Source organism: Cardiocondyla obscurior, linkage group LG06 (genome assembly GCF_019399895.1).
Source record: "Cardiocondyla obscurior isolate alpha-2009 linkage group LG06, Cobs3.1, whole genome shotgun sequence".
NCBI classification, from domain to species: Eukaryota; Metazoa; Arthropoda; class Insecta; order Hymenoptera; family Formicidae; genus Cardiocondyla; species Cardiocondyla obscurior.
Window position 1 is genome coordinate 1,319,822 of NC_091869.1, and position 17,308 is coordinate 1,337,129.

The window sequence follows — 17,308 nt, forward strand, 5'->3', positions numbered from 1 at the left end:
GGTTCTTGATGTTATGAGGAGGCTCTCATGACCGAAACCGCAGAGAGGCCACCTAATTGCTATATGTGCATCGTACATGTATATGTCCTGAATATCAGATCGTGACCGAATTAGTCGCGCACGTTCCGAAAGTACGAAAACTGTCTTTAAAAATTTTCAGATAAATATTAACGTGATCCCCGTCGTCGTTGATGCGAGTGTATCATTTCAATATACAACGCAATGCTTGCGCTCTTAAGAATAATTTACTTTCCTGCACAGCAATACGATTTGCAGAATGTGCATAGAGCTCCATCGAGATAAGACGCTTAGACGGTCGAGGTTAATGGAGATTTGCGTTGATAGGATGTATCTTACTTCTTCATGAGATTGCCTAGATCCTTTTCTTTGAATCTAATGGTAAACACACATACACACACACAGGCACACGCCCGCACAATTTCAGGCAAAAAACAGAAAAAGCCTTACGACATTTTTTACGCGCATACTTAAATTGGTCTTTTTCTTTTTAACGCATATGTTAACTTTACACGCGAATTGAGTTTCGCAATTGCATCTTTCCTTTTAATAGTATCTTTCTTTATACAGAAATGTCAACTTTTTAATATTTTTTAAGTTAGAAGATGATGGAAATTAAAGATTTCTTTTTCTTGCGAGCTAAGTTTCGGCGCTTTTAATAAGTGAGAAAGTTAATGAGTTAATTAAAAAACCTTCAGACAATTTCAAGCGGACTTTATCATAACAGAATCTTAATTTTATGATTATACTGAAATATTCGCTATTGAAAGTTAAAAAAAAAAAAAAAAGCAGAGATATATAACGGAATATCTAATAAAAAAAATATTTTGCTATAAAAAATAAAAAAAAATTTACGTTGCTAAATTACGTTATTTAAAAAAAATAATTAGAATTTTTTTTGTATCTTTGTAGCTATTCTAAATACTTTATTGCATTATATACTTTTTACCAGATCGTATATGAATGGCAAAATGTTCACATTGCGCTTTGTGAAACCATCGGGCACGAGCTCGCAACAGACATCCACTGTCTGCAACAGAGAGACTTTTACCGCTTTTATTTCTACAAAACTTTCGTCGAATTTGCTTCGTGAATAGTTCCGTCATTTTTCTACGTGGATGAATCTCATTGTGCGATTGTCGCCGTAGATTATCAGAGACACATATACTCTGACGAGATGTGTCACTTGCTGTGATAAAGGACTCGAGATTGTCTTGAAAATTATAGAATTTCACTTGGAATTTGCCAACTTTGCGAGTCGGAAGCTTTCACGACTCAGCGATTTATCGATATTAATTAAAAGCGAAAAGAACGATCGTTTAAAACGATTAAAACCGAAGCGTCAAATATATTCCCAAAGATACAAATAATTGTCGGATAACAAGTTGTAAATTTTCACCGTCTTCTATATTCAATTCCAAACTGTTCAACGTTAATTTGAATTTTAATTTGCAGCTACTAGCTCGATACATAATTTAAGTATTGAGATAAACCTCGCCGCGTTACATCTAAACGCGTCGGGGAATGAATGCAAATATAGATCGTTGCTGTACTCGTTAATAATTATTTACATTAATAAAATTTGTTTCTCGTGAATATATACATACATTTTCCTCCTTGTAATTAAATTTTATATTAAAATCTACAACGACATGGAACTTAGTAGGATGAAATATGGCACTTCCAGCGAAATAGCTTTTGTGATCCATTTCATCGCGAAAGGTTAAAAGCGGCCACGTTCCATGTTAAAAAAGAAAAAAAAAAGAAAAAAGAAAATAAAGCACGTGAGGGCTTGTGCGTGGTGCATTTACACGCGCGCGATATGTTTGTTTCACTGAAAGTTATTATCCGCACTTTTGAGAACGTGACGGTACATCACGAAAGAGCCGGATTCGCGAAGGATACAATTTCAGTAAGAATTCCGAGGGGGCAAAAGGGAAAGTCCGAGGGACAAACGAACGATACGTACAATGACATTCTCAACAAAGAACTCGGCCCCGCGCGTAGAAAAATCCGGGACAGAGTTTCCGTTTCACTCACGGAAACCGGAGAACGCCTGATGTTCGTGCCCGAGGTTCTCAAGAAGTTCGACGTGAAAGCTGCCATATGCAGCGAACTCTCCTCCATATCTGCGGACCCAACGGAGGCTCTACTTGCAGATTAGTGTTTCGCACATAAATGTCCTGCCTCTCTCTCTCTCTCTCTTTCTCTGTGTGTGTGTGTGTCTGTATAATATACTACCCAAAAGTTTGCTCCTACACTTAGTGATAGCACCTCGAGATTGTAGTTGCGCTTTGATGCATTACACAAGAGTGCAATGCGAGGCGCCGTGCGTGATTGCACTCCGGCGAAATTGACCAAGTAACGCACGAGTAACCGAACTTAGAACTCTGATCGTTTCGCTATTTTTATATTCGCATTTCTTTAAAGCTTGTCGAATCGAATAGCGTCAATTTAATTATTCACAAAGCTCACTTTCATTGCTTACGATTATAAGATATAATCTCTTCATGGTCGGGATTATTGAGTTATGTTTCGACAAATGATTAAATGAGTAAAACAAAAGTATCACGTTAAGGTCAAGTAAAATAGGTATTTCGAAAGCAAGTCCTGATATTTTTTTCTAAAAAGAGAAAGAGAGAGAGAGAAAGAGAGAAAAATTTTGCAATTTTGCAAAGTTAATTTATAAAATTGACGTGTGTTCATATTGGTAACAAAATATAGGCAGCTCTGTATGCTTCACATCTCGTTGCGACGTCTTTGACGTTATTAATTTCGAAAAATCTCATTTACATTTATTCACAGTCGCATTTATTTCGTAGTCTTGTAAATAAACTCCTCGGCGATGCAGCGATAGCTATTTCCGGCATTCTGAAATGCATTTTCACATTCATGCGTTCGCTCTAAAATAACGATCTCGATTAAACGATCACGAATTCATCCGACGTGAAACTCGTCGAAATTAAACCGTCCGCTCCGTAGATGCGATTTATAGCGGAATTAATTATTTGCCTGGATAAATAAACGGCGCTGTGAACGCCCCAAGACATGCGCTAATTAAGTAAAAACATTTACGTAGTAAATAACTATGCCACTGACTCGGGCGTGTTCGCATGCAATGCGAATAATCTCGATTGAGAGGCGCTTAATGGGCGTACGTATACGGGCTCTACGTGGCTCCGTATTACCCTATAAGGCCGAAAGTGTCGAGACACTCACGCTGGAGGGCCAACGTAAAGTCACCAATTACCACGCGCCATTGTCGTTCACGGAAATCCTTTCGTTAGACGAGAGCTCGGGGCCGATAGCACTGAAAAGCTTGGACGTAAATTCTCTCCGATCTTTCGTATTCTCGCTCTCTCTTTCGTTCGCTCGTCCTTCGTCGGTTGCATTTGCAATTTCGTCGGTATTCAAATAAGCAGCTGCCGCCTTGCAGTATATACAATCGAAGTTGCGATATCGCCGTTCTCTCTCTCTCTCTCTTTCTCTTCAAGTTATTTAATATTATATTGAAGGAATTGGTTTCTCTCCTCCCCACCCTATCACTCTTTCTGTGTATTTCTCATCCCGTTGCATCGTGCTCGATTTATATTTATGCTGCATTTTTGTTTCTCCCTAACCCTGATACTTGAGTAAGAAAAACAAGATATTTTCTTTCGCGATTAGTTGAACAAATTGCAGACGACTGCACAATTTTTTTTTTCTTCTCTTTTCTTTTTTCAGCGATTTATTTCGCGCGCACGTTTTGATTAATACGGTGACTCTTAAGCGAGACGAAAATTTATATGGATTTATATTGTCTGTGATATTAATACGGGGCATATAATGCGCCAAAGTTAGGGAATAAGATCTACTTCAGTTTAGTATTTCATGTGCCAGGGAGATTTCTCCACTGTCTCTAATTTCGCGCATCCAAAATTTCGTAGAAACGCCCCGCAGCTGTCCGCGCAGCGTCGTGGATACCTCGCAGATCCTGTTAGCGTTTCGCAAGCAATTATCCTTAATTACCGTGTGCATCCAAAATTTTGTTGAACTGTAGCAGCGCTTTCCTGTAGACCGTCCTGCAGGGCCACTCAACCGGCAACGTCACAATTTCAACAGTAATTATCCCTAATTCACGTTCACGAAGTTCCGGTGAAGGACGTGTGAGTTCGAGAACGGTTTTAGGCGTAACCGTAATTGAGGTATTATAGTCTTTCCCACGCGGGAGGGGTAAAACGCGTTTCGCGTGAAAGCGTTACGTTTTGATTGAGTTACGTCATTTTGCGTACGTACATTTGGACCTTGCATTGTCGCAAAAATTAACAGTCGCGTGAGGTGAATTCGAGTTAGACGCATACGTAATTGTGAAATATTCGTATGCGCAAACGTCCGGGGGCATTATAACATGCCATAAGCAATTATATTTCTAGTTATACGATCGCATTATGCTCTTGAGTCCCTGACCAGAAATACCTCTCAAATTTGCACCGAGCAATATACTGGTGACGAGATAATTTATAGAATCATGCGTAAAGCAATCTCATCGATAACTCATTCACACTATTATGCAAGCGTGCGCAAGCCATCTCCAATAACGTGGAAATTAAATCTCCGCACTTAAAGTTTTCCGCGTGCGGTATTACTTACACACTTTCAATTTAATTGAATTATATTATTAAAGTGAAACGACTAACTGCACGCATAATTGGAATAAATCGAAATACTTGTACACAAATATTTCTCCGTGCATATTTATAATTTAAAATCTTTACGCGATGTAGAAAGAAAATTATGAATAACAACAATATGAATTTTTGTTTAAAATTACGTGCGGCTTACGATTATGTCTCGTGAATTTTTGCCCGTAATTAAAAAGCTTTATTGCTTTATCGGCTCGCTGAGATGGAGACAAACGATGTAAGGGAGAATGGACGCGGCTAAGTCCCTACCTATAGATCATCACACGTTCATTGTAGGTATATATACGCTGCGGTCAGTTAGCTGTTATCATTAGGAGGAGTTACGGTGGCGTGAGCGGTTGCGGACAGAAACATCATCGCTCGATGAACTTGGATAGAATAGACGCAAGCCTCAAAATCACCGAAGTGTTTACGAGAGGAAGGGCTTTCGACCGCCGCGTCAAAAAAAAAAAGAAAAAAAAAATCCCGATTGCACGAGCAGATCGCACCGCGCGGTAAATCGAAACTTTCGATTGCAGAAATACGAGAGATGGAAAAGAGGTATCGTCCGTTTTCACTTGGGAACTGTAACGCCATCGATGTAACGCAATACGGTGTCAAAGGCTGCGGCAAATGCACTCGCGTCAATATCTGCATGTAGTTACGCCCAGCAGCGCAACAACGTGAAGGTATCACGTTGCATTAAATGTTTCGAACTGTTTAGCTGTAATGTTGCTGCTATTACGAACACTCGATAAATATTAACAATGTCGCGATGTCGAGAGATGACGAATCGATTTAATTGCAAGAGGGCAGGGGGAACAAAAAAAAAAGCCATACGTTTCGCGCGATCAATCTTCGTTACGTACGCGGATATGCGCGCTGATTTATTCTGTAATTTTGTACCTGCGGTAAGCGCGAAACAGCTTCCTGGCCGTCTTCTGCGATATTAGCCCGCACGTCACGAGTATTTAGAGAAGATTAGATCGCGTCTGATCGAAGTGTGATTAACGGGTGAATATCGATACGCAGCAATGCTTATCGGACGTACATACGGGGCGGCGGCGGCTTCCACCTAATAACGCTGCGGCAAGTTTGAGAAGGTAAGCTTGATTAATAATCGCGGGCGCTCGTGCAAGCATGTACGTAAATCTCCCGCACGTCCTATGCGGAACCTAGCACGGTCACAATATATACGGCCGATCTTTTATCACATTTAATTTCGTTTTACGTCGCGCGCAGCGTGCACGGTGAAATTTACTTGCGACTAATGCCGCGGAGCGTTTTTGCCGCTTCGTCCCGGCAAAATTTCACATCGTTAAAGGACACATCTATCTGAGGCTCTGTCCTCCCGTCGTCTGAAAAGGCGTCCCGAAAGTCAAAGAAACTTCGAACCACACCTTTTGCTGGGATCAGTCTGTCCGAGTCTCTCTCTCGTAAATTCTGAACGAAAGCGGAAAAGCGCGCACGTACGTAAAATGAGACGAGATACCGTTGCTTATCGAGCAAGACTGGTAAGACCGCTTCTTGTGCGCCGGCATGAAGCCCTCGCAAAGTAGACGTCGAGCATTCGTGCGCGTTACAGTCGGCCGCGTATCATCTCTCGCCGCTGTTACGCAGGCATAAAGCGTCGCGGAGCCCGGGATTTGAAGATGTAGCTTACGTGCCCCCTCGCGTCTCTCGTTACGCTCGAAATGCGAAATAGATAATGCATAACAATGCATACGGGATGAAGACGGTCTCCCGGGTTCTCGCAAGAACAACGGTCCGACGGAAGAGCGGGGGGAGTATAGAAAATTCGAAATTTTCCGTATGCAGCGAACGCGTTTATGATCATATCCACGACACCTCATAACGCGTTTACCTGGCCGGCAGTTTATCGAAACCGGGCACGCACGTGTCTTTAATGGAGGACTCGGAGGTATGGCGAGGCGTTTGTTTAATCTGCAGTCGTTAAATAAACAAACGCGCCCCGTCGATTGGGCAACAAATTGTCAGTGGTCAACCGAGTCAACATGACTGATTGCAAGCAGCGCGCTAATTAATGTCCGTACATTTCTAAGCGCCACCGCTCCAACGCTAATTCGTCGGTGAGAATTTGCGTGTAATGAGCTTTTAAACGTTATTCTATTTAATGATAATTGCCGCAGAAGCTTATATAATATAAATTTTTTTTGCAAAATAGATTGTCTGTAAAAAATCCTGTTTGCGTGCCTTTTTTTAATTGTTCTCTAATTCTTTGTCTTCCGCCTCTCCTTCCATCTCTCGTTCTCTTTGTATCGCCGTGCCGTCCCGAAAATTGAATTAATCGCTGTATGTCGCAAGGCTCTCGTACACGCGTGTTCGACGGGAATTTCGTTAAGTCAAGCTTGGCGAAAACCGGATGTAGTTTAACAATGTCTATTATGTTTTAACGGAGATTTACGGCTTAAGCTTCGAAAAGCATTACATTTCATCCAAAAAGTCAGTGGCTAAGCTGACTATGTCTATCTTCGGTATTCAATTACTCGCAGTTCCCGCAGGGCTAATGGCGTAAGTAGCTGGAAGAAGATTTCGCAAATGGGTCCTCAGAGCATGTAAAATCGTGACGAGAATAATCCAGATCCGGCGAGCAGCTGACGCTGCACTTTAAGTCCGCTTTCTAAAACCCACGATCAACGTGATGCTATCTCACTAACAATAAGGCGAACCTATCGGGGTTTTCCCGTATCCGAGGCTATCATACTTTAGTGAGAGCCCCTCCTACCCCCTGTCGTAGTTTGAATTTCTGGGTCAGATAAATAAACGAGGCAGGACAGCTTCCGCGACGTAGGGACAAGAAACACCGCGGAGAGAAAATCACGCGCACTTGTTATTCCTGGCATGCGGAACGAAGTCCTCATTGAAAAATGAGAGATGGCTATATAAAATATGAGCTCCCCGGGTTATGTAAAATGCGGAGGATCGCGGCGCATTCTACCCCGAAGGTTATCCACCATTTAATGAAATTAACCATTCAGGCGAGTACGCGATCCAGCCAAATGTCGTCGTAATCGATCCAGAGTCGACCCGCGTACAGTTAACTCCGCTTCTGAGCTAAATCTCCTTCACCGCATAATCCGATAACTCTAATTATCCTAACGAGATCAATAATTTCTCTCGTGCCGTTCTTCCCTGCGCCTTGATATAACTATCTGCGAAATTTCCGGTCACCGTCGCACGATTTAACGTCGTATAGCGACAAAAAAAAATAACAAAAAAGAAAAAAACGGATAATAGCAACTGAACGATTGTAATACGGTTCCTCACAATGTGAGATTATACATTGCGTAGTCGGAGCTCGCAAAAAGCACTTTACACGGCTAGCTTTTTTTTTCCACGATGTTCGAACATAATAAGTATTCAAATCTCATATTCTGTTTTATTAAACTTTTTCCTTTGTCCGAGCTATTTCTTTTTCACGGATCACACCCCTAGCACCGTCGGATTACGTCAAATATTTTTTTGTCTTCCAGACATTTATGACTTTACATCGTGCTAGATGCAGCGTCATATTTTATCCGCGTACGACTACGTCGTATCCGCAGTAACGTAAATCTATATGACACTCCAAACAGATGGAAATCATTTTTCTATTTCGTTCGGCGCATCTTGCAAGACCTTACGAGACTTCAAAATAATTCAAAAATAAAATGAATAAAGCGCAAAGTGCGCGTTTACTATACGCCGCGCAAAGATAATTGCGTAATTAAGTTCGAAGTTGCAATCAATAGACAAACATTTACTTAATAAATACCCACGTACTGCAGTTTAATCGATATCTGAATTAAAAAAAGTAAAAAGAGAAAAAAAAGGAAAAAATAAAAAAAGAACAGCGGTAAAATAATAGGATGAACTGATCATGGCATACGCGAGCAAAAGTGCACGCCGCGCGAGAGGGAAAGAGAAATATTTTCGTTTGCAAAGTTGCGCATTATTTGCCAACAGTTTGTTACGCAGTCAATTGAGCAGGACGGATCTTTTATAAGGTAACTCGGTGTAATTAATTCGCGAATTTGAACCAACAATTGTAAATCACGATTGCGAGCCTCGAATGTCCGCCGAATGTGCGCCGCGGTAATTTACTATCCTCACCTCGCGGACGAATACGATCCTCGGAATCGTCGCTTCTGGTCAACGCGGTGTCACGACCGCGTCTGGTTTCGGTTGCGGTTTCGGAAGATCGCTGTATATAGCCGCCCCCCGACCTTAACCCGAGGCACGCGCTGCATTAATGCGCGCGCGAGGAGGGAACGGTAGAATGCATACGCCTACCCATTGTGGCCATCCGAGGATGGATAGCATGTGTGCGTAGTTGCCCGCACGTACTATTCTGGTCGCGGGAAGAACGCCTCCGTAATTCACGGCTTCTTCACTCGCTGATTAACGATTCCGGCGCGCTGCGCAAACCCGTGCGGTTTGCCTTCTCCTTCGACGTCGAAATAAAGTAAACGCGGCGCTTTCCCCGCCCCGGGGTCGTAGGGAAATAACAACGGAAAATGAGATATTTATGCAAATTTATTTCCTCAACGTTGTTGCGAGTTCGTAACATAAACGGCGATTTTTCGTTTTACGTCAATGCGGCACGTTTTGTATGAAAGCGGACTGAATTATGCTCTTCTGTGTAGTCTTTAGAACATCAACCGGTCATATTATACTTGCACAATAGGAAAATATCAGAAATGGTTGCAGCGCCGTAACGTCACCGGTGTTCGATTGCCGGCTAAAAGTTTGATTTGACAAAAGTTTTCCGCATGCATATAAGAGCAAAATAAATTGAATTTTTTAAAAAAGTTTTTTTCTGTGAATAGGAAAATCTGTCAACGTATCGATTCACTTTGCCTTTTAATCGTGACGATGGTTTTCATAAAACTTGCAGTGTATTATTAATTTTCTTAACAATTATATTTCCCATATTTTTAACCGCTAATTTACAGCCACGCATAATGAAGTACTTCGTCTAAAGTTTATTCCCATATAGCACGGGTAGGTCTTTTTATTTATCGACGTCGGCCCTAATGCTCGTCATGTTATTATGGATTCCAGAAAAAAAATTTATAACTACGCGGTATAAAAACGTCTTATTTATATGCCGTAATCGACACGGATGCTATCGCGGCGTTTATTATGTTCAGACGTTTATTTAATCCCAACTACCTAACTTTGATTACAGTTATCCTCCAATACGATCCCGAAGTTTTTATCATGGAAAAGTAACTTGCAATGCTACCGGTGTTTCTTTTTTAATCATCGTTTCGGGCGCTTTCTCACGAATCGTTCTATTCCAACTTTGTAGGGAGAAGTAATATAATCGCTTGCTCTGCTAATTATATATTATATATATCTATCCAATTAATTGAGTTATTACTTTTATTATTTTTCCCCTCGGCACGAGAGATCAAACCGTTTTCACGCAACCTGTACAATGGACATTTATATTTAGAGAAACAATTTTTTTTTTTTCTAGACACAACTTGCACATATTTTTATTAGCAGCCATTTGCGTTAGTAACTATCGTGGCCGATGACCCCATTTTTTTTCTTCTGCATCACTCTCACGTTCGCTTTGATGTGGAAAGGGTTCGATTATAGCATTAAGGTAGTAGCTTTCCGCCCCGGATGGTGGAAAACGCGAGAGTTATGGCTCGTTAAGTATTGCGGTACATACTACATAGGGGAATACACGAACGCGAAGTTAAGTAATAGCGCGCCGAGTGCTCGTTGTAAAACTAGCTTCATGAAACAATGCGACCAATTTTTTTTTTCCTTTTTTTTCTTTTTTTTTTTTGCCACGAAAATCTCCCGCCTAATTTGAAAACTGTGCTACCGTGTCGTGTTATTACAGCAGAGTTTATCTTATCATTAACCCGCGAATGGAGCGTAGATATATCTGTAATTTATTGCTAAAATTGATTCAGTTTTTTTTAGTAGTGAAAAAGCAAAAGTAAATGACTCGTACGCTCTGTATTGTCCAGTTCGTTAAACATATATTCCGTACAACGTTTTTTATATTAAACCTTCTATATTTTTTAATTCTAAAATATATGTTTTCTGTCTCACAAGTCACTTGCGCCGAGAAAATTTTGCAAGCAATTCGACGGGAATTGGCGGAATAAAAATGCAACGGATATAAACTAAATTTGCGACAATCGATCGTTTGGAGAGACGAGACTTTACTCTTCGAGAAATGTCGTTCTCGTCATCGTCGAGCAAGGTCTTCATTACGGTTCGTTTCCGTAAGTTGCGAAACGCGGATATCAAGTTTTCGTGCCGTAAAAAACGATAGTTATCGCACGGAAACGGAACTTCGAAAATGTCGATGCTGAGGAAAAAAAAAAAAAAAAAGGAAAAAATCGGCGTTATCGAGCTGCTGATTTTCGACGTCGCGCTCGCTCACTGAATTTCTCGTTTGTACGATTCAGTTGCGTAATCTAATGAGCAAACGCCGTGGACTTGGCGCGTGGACCGGAAATTGAAGTATACATTATAAAACGTGCCGCTGGCGTAGCGCTTCCTATGCAAGCCGCGTGCCATTGCCGCCGCCGTTGTCGTCGTCGAAATCAGGTCGCGCATGCCGCTCGCGGCCTTTCCACCCTCGAACTCGCGGGCTTAGTACTCGAGGAATTACAGTTTTCTAATTCGCGGCCGTTTCGCGGTCTGTAGCGATGAATATTTAGCGACCGGTACGTGACTCGGTCGAATATCCGGCCGAGGAGCCCGGTTTTCGCACAGGGATTTCTCTCGGGCGAACGTAACCCGCGACACCGGGAAAATATAATTTTATCGAGTTTGCGGGGATATTCCGAGATATCTTTCTCCGAGCTGGCCGCGATGCATCCCTCTCATAATAATTTTTCGCATAAATCGCGCGTACTTTTTGCTCAGAAATAATATACCGCCAGCGTTGAATTAAAAAAAACGTGGATTTATCATATGGCCCGCGATACACACGAATATATGGCTACGCTACGATGTACATACGGTGATAATTCTAATTTAAAATTACTGGATTTCATATAATATCCGCAGTGTATTCTGAGCGGAGCAATGATATTGTTATTACTTTCATCCATTTATAATTACGTCGCGTACAACGCGAGCGCTGCATTTATGAGAGCGCAGTTCCTTCGTAATTACAAAATTCCGCAAAACTTTCGTATATCGTCGCCCATTGTCAAGGAGTAATTTCTCGTTACGATTGAATTGCACGTAAGATGCAAATCTTCGCGATAAACTTTGATCGTCAAAGTTGAATGGCTTTTAGTTTAAACTAACGTCCCCTTGCTCCGGCGGATCTCCAGTGAGATCTTTGAGACGACAAGCCGTCGTCGTAGATCAACGATCCAGAAGAGTTTTGTTTGTTTACGACCACTTTAATTAATATAACGGCTGAATTCATGTTTAAACTCTCTCTCTCTCTCTCTCTCTCTCTCTCTTTCTCCGTCTGATCTCTTTTAGTTAACTTAGCCGGTCAAACTCCGCCGGCGGGTAGAATTTACGCGGATAATTAATCTTTTATACAAGGGGGATTAATTAACTCGTGCAAATTTATTCGTAGCTAAGGGTTCCGTGAATCCATCGGCCCCTATTACCGTGGACTTGAGAATGGATGATGCACAATTCGAGGCCGTGTTCCTCGTAGCGCAATCATCGCTTGAAACTTTATCGAAATTATGTGTAATATGTCCAACGTAATCTGCAAAGTTACATTCTAGCAAACCCCAACGCAGCAAAACAATTTTAGAAAATGAAAAAGAGAAAAAGAAAAATTACTGCTTTACTTGATAAGCAGTTATTTTCCTCATTTATTTTATTTAATAAATTGCACGCGTGTGCATATAGATTCTTTTATACCCAATATGTATTGCGTTATGTGCGACGTCCGATTAAATTAAATAAGCTTCGCTTGTAAAGTAGTTTCCCGAATCGATTAAAAATTTTATTATAAATTATTTTTATTCACTACACAAATTGTTTCGTGCGCACTGCACGTTTGATCGTGGCAATAATATAAACGTCAAAGCAAACGTCAAAGGTTTTTATAGATTTCATAATTACATTACTTGAATAAAGGCACGAAAATTGAAAATTACGTGAACATTTATTTCGTATAATAGGGATTGATCAGAAAAACCATTCATCGCGTTTATTAAACAGGAAAATTGTACTTATAATTAAATCTGAATTAATAGCGCCTCAGATGATCCATTTTATGATATTGCATGTATTGCAATAAATTTAATATTTATCTAAACTAGAACAAACGGTAGACGGTAGGTTGCTGGTTCAAGAGAATTACGAACTACGAAAAAATATTTTGCGACTTACCAATCTGCATGAGCTTCAGCGGAGTTGTCGAATTCGGTGACTGTAACATAAAATGCAAAATATTAATGTAGAGATTATATCAATTATGTAAAGTTAATAAGAAAGGTAAATTTTTTTTTTAATAAAGATTTTATTTAAAGAATTAATTTTCACCTAAAAGTTGCTCCGCCGATGCAGGATGCCCTTCCCGGGCCTGCTCCTCCTCTCAGATGGGACGTGTCGAGTCATCCTTCCGCGCACAAGTAACTCGCGAACACCCCGGCCGTGAATTTACAATCGCGAAAATTATCAATCACTTTCGCGCGTTATTTTTCGGCACTCCCGTAAAAAATCAATCGTAAAAAACGCTCGAAGACTAGCGGCACTCCCGAAACGACCGACGAACCGACTGCGGTTCGTAAAATTATTAATACCGGCGATAACGACACTCGTTGATGACCGGTGGATGCAGCTACGTCGATCTGTAACAAATAAAAAATATATATATATTAATTTCAGAGATACTACAAGTATGGGCTATTAGTTTTGCGTTTTCAGAAAGTGATTCTTACCTCTGGAGTTGCTCCGGTGATGCACGATGCCTTTCCGAGGCCTCCTCCTCCTCTCAGAATATTAGGCTTCCCATCTGAATGACTGACTTCCTCGCAGACCGTCTCAACTCCGTCCTCACACTGGTCCCTGCAATCAAAAAGGCCAGATAATTAGTTAAAACTGCACTCACACGTGCTCTCCTTACACGGAGAATGGGGAAGAGAAGATAGTTCTCGTACCGGGCGGTTTTCGTTGTACGAAATACGCAGATGAGTATTACTTTCGGTGCGGAGACACGTGCTTGCTGTGCAGCGAGTGGTATACGTGTGTGCTCGCGCGACCGCTGGAGAAGGACAAAGCGAGAGTGGGACTAGTGGGGGAATATACCTAGCGCGCGGCACGTAGGCTCGCGCTCGCTCTCACCCCGTTTCCCCCTGCGTCCCCCCGCGGCTATCTATTCGTTCTTATAGCTCTCTTTAATTGTACTCGTTCGATTTAATTGTAATATTAAATTAGTATGTCCAGACAAAGACGGTACTTCCACCACGTCGTCCTCGAAAATCGTGAAGACTATCTTTGCCTGGAAAATATTAATTTAAATAGGAATGTAGATAGTTATGATATAAAAAAATCTATTGTGCATTTTTCTTTCTCTTTTTTTCCTACATATTAATTATACGATAAAAATTTTAATTTAGATGTTTCTGTTGAAACTTTCAAATGGATACGCTGTCAGAAATAATTTTATATATTTCCATAGAACTGTGAAGTGCATACGAGCGATTAGAGAAAATTAAATATGACGTTGTGCGCTCGAAATATTATATCACATTTTAATTCATAATTTTTTTTTCATTAATGTGTGTGTGCTTTTTTTTTTGCAGGAGTGGACAGACTATAACCTTCAGTGGAACGAATCCGAGTACGGCGGAGTGAAGGACCTTCGAATTACGCCGAACAAGCTTTGGAAACCGGATATCCTCATGTACAACAGGTAATCTGGCCTCGTTACATTTGCGTAGAGACTCTCATTTTGTATTGACAAACCAGTAGCTTCGACTAACAAATTTGTTAGGAGCGTTTCAGTCTCGGACACGAAAGGAAGACCAGTCCCTTTCATAATAGAATTCTTAATTAAAGTGATGAAAAGCCGCGTATTAACAACGCTCGTAATTATCGTGTTAATAAAGTGTACCCAGTAAAAATGTACACGAAAACTAATTTCCCAAAGTACGCACTCGGAAAAAAAGATTTCGCTATTTCAGACTTTTAATCTAATTTGTTTGAAAGTATTTAAGCGAAGGTAGTTTCAAATTATAGCGATAAAAAAAAAGGAAAAAAAAAAGAGAGAGAAAATCGGAATCTATTTTTACTCGCGTTCATAGTCAAAGAATAACGGCAACTAAAGCCGTTGAAACGCGAATAAAAATATTCACGATGTGTCAAAATTTCACTCGTCCGCGTGCTACTGCGTAATTTACCGTGATTTAGTAGCAATTGCCAGGCATCGATGAGGATAACCCACGGGACTTCTAGCGCGCTCGCGATTCTAGGCTGTCAATATTTCAAGAGTTGCCGTTTATGTCGCGAGAGCGTCGGAAAACCAGCGGCTGTGCAAACAGTTTTACATCGATTCGCGAATCAACAATGACAATCGGGGACAAATACAACAGTCGCAAATCGCGAAACAACTGGCGCGGCATTATTATCGTGAAAATAAAACGCGCGGGCTACATTTGCCGTGTAAGCGGCCTACCGTCGAATCTCCTCGACGGATTTTAAGCGGCTGCTACTCGTCCGGAGAGCATAACACCCCCTTCTATATTTTTAAGAGAGAGAGAGAAAGAGAGAGAGAATTAAGATTTTTAAGAATGTCTTTTTCAGAAAAGCTGCGACGGCTAAGAAATAGCGCGGCGGTAACGCCACTGCAGCAAAAGTTTTTTCATTAACTTTAAGTTCGCTCCCTCGGAGACACTCCGTACGGAGCGTAAATTATTTTCGATGCACCTCGTATTCTTTTCACGTGCCGTTACGGTATTGCGAACGTAGTATATAGATATATATACTAAATAATATATATACTATATAAAAGAAAAATCGAAGGGTACGTAACTTTTATCCTAGTGTTGCTTCGCATCTCTCTTATTCGAAAGTATTATATATATTACATATATATATACATATATATATATATATATTTCTTTTATATATTAAAATACCCTTGAAGTGCATGCATTTACTTAAATCCTAGTAAAAAACCGAGTATATTATACATTTATATACTTGTACTATGTATATCTTTACATTTTTCATTTGTAAATATTGTATCCACGTAATTATTGACCCTGATCGTAGAAATCTTTCTTATCTGACGGCTCGACTCACTTCTCGGCTTCGTACATTCGATTATGATTTACATTTTCGTCGCAAATGACGACGATACGTAATGCCGCGAGACGGGTCGAGCCGAACTTTCGAACGCAGTTATTACGCAAACTTTAATTAAAATACTAGAGTAACGAGTTGCATAAGTGCCGGTCATTTTCATTTCTTGAAATATTCGAAAGTCGGCCACGCCGCGCGCTTCGTGTATAAAAGCGGAGATCCGAGAAATATCGTTTGGACTCGATTTCACGAGCTAAAAATGCGAAGAGCAAACGAAACGCTGGTAAGAATGTCAAATCGAGGGTAACGTTTCGAGGATCAAAACAATAATGATACCTTCTGTTTCGGAACGACTGACGCCGTGGCCGGCTTGCACTCTCAGCCACTCTCTCTATCATAGCCTCTAGAATAATTAGTCTTAGGTATTTATAGGCTGCTATATAACTATAGTATATAATACTAATACAATTTCCGGGCCGCTATACGTGAACGTGTCTATGCGATTCACGTTCGGCGATCCGCAAAATTAATACGGCCGTCGCTCGCTGCCAGCCGATTCGCGCAACAAAGCGGACAATGTTGATCGCGTGATCGGGCCGCTTCGTCGTGCCCGCTCTCATGTTCTCGCACTAATGCAACGTGACTGATGCATAAGTCATACATTTTCGGCCGCCTGACGTGGGGCAATCAGATGGAACGGAATACGATTTGTTGCAAGCATCAGGAGGGAAACATTGATAATCGGGTGAAAAATTGGTTTTCGGTAAATTTCGAACTTTTTTTTTTTCTTTTTTTCTTCGTGTTTTTTTTTTTATATCGACACAATCGCCGCGTACTAACTAATCCTGTCGTGATTGAAAACGGAGTACTGACGAATAAATTCGGGCGGTTTAATTATAAAAGCGACGGATGAAATAACAGGGTTTCGATTTGGAGGTTGAACCAGATTCTCCCTTCCTTCCTTCGCCTACGTTACACGCTCCGATTATTTTCGATCGGCCCGTGGATTATTCGTTGTTCGACCAGGCGTAAATTAGATATTCGTTACCAACTGTCAGCGACTATCGAGCTGGATCGGATTAACAATCACGCGCGATTAGGATCTTGATCCATATCCGAGATGAGATTTCGAGCTAAGCGATGCAGCTCATAATGAAACATTTTTTATCCGCCAAATTATAAATTAGGTTTGATCGAGCACTGCGTTTGATCTGGCGTAATGATCTTTTCATGTACCGCGTTGATTGGGTGCAAGCAAAATACTTGCTGCTGCTACATAACAGACTTAATTGTTTTTTAAATGACAACTAAAAATAAAAACGTATTTAAAAAGGTATAAAATTGTCTCTTCAAAAATATCCTAATAT

General features: G+C 40.8%; 1 protein-coding gene across 7 annotated transcripts in view; it reads left to right on the forward strand.

Moving 5' to 3' along the window:
• The window catches only part of Nachralpha6 (nicotinic acetylcholine receptor alpha6), a 205,824-nt gene that overhangs the window by 72,306 nt on the left and 116,210 nt on the right, over positions 1–17,308 (forward strand). For all 7 annotated transcript variants that reach the window (XM_070657582.1, XM_070657587.1, XM_070657585.1 and 4 more), the window contains one exon: positions 14,441–14,550. In XM_070657582.1, the coding sequence (XP_070513683.1) occupies positions 14,441–14,550 (110 nt within the window). The remainder of the gene's footprint in view (positions 1–14,440; positions 14,551–17,308) is intronic.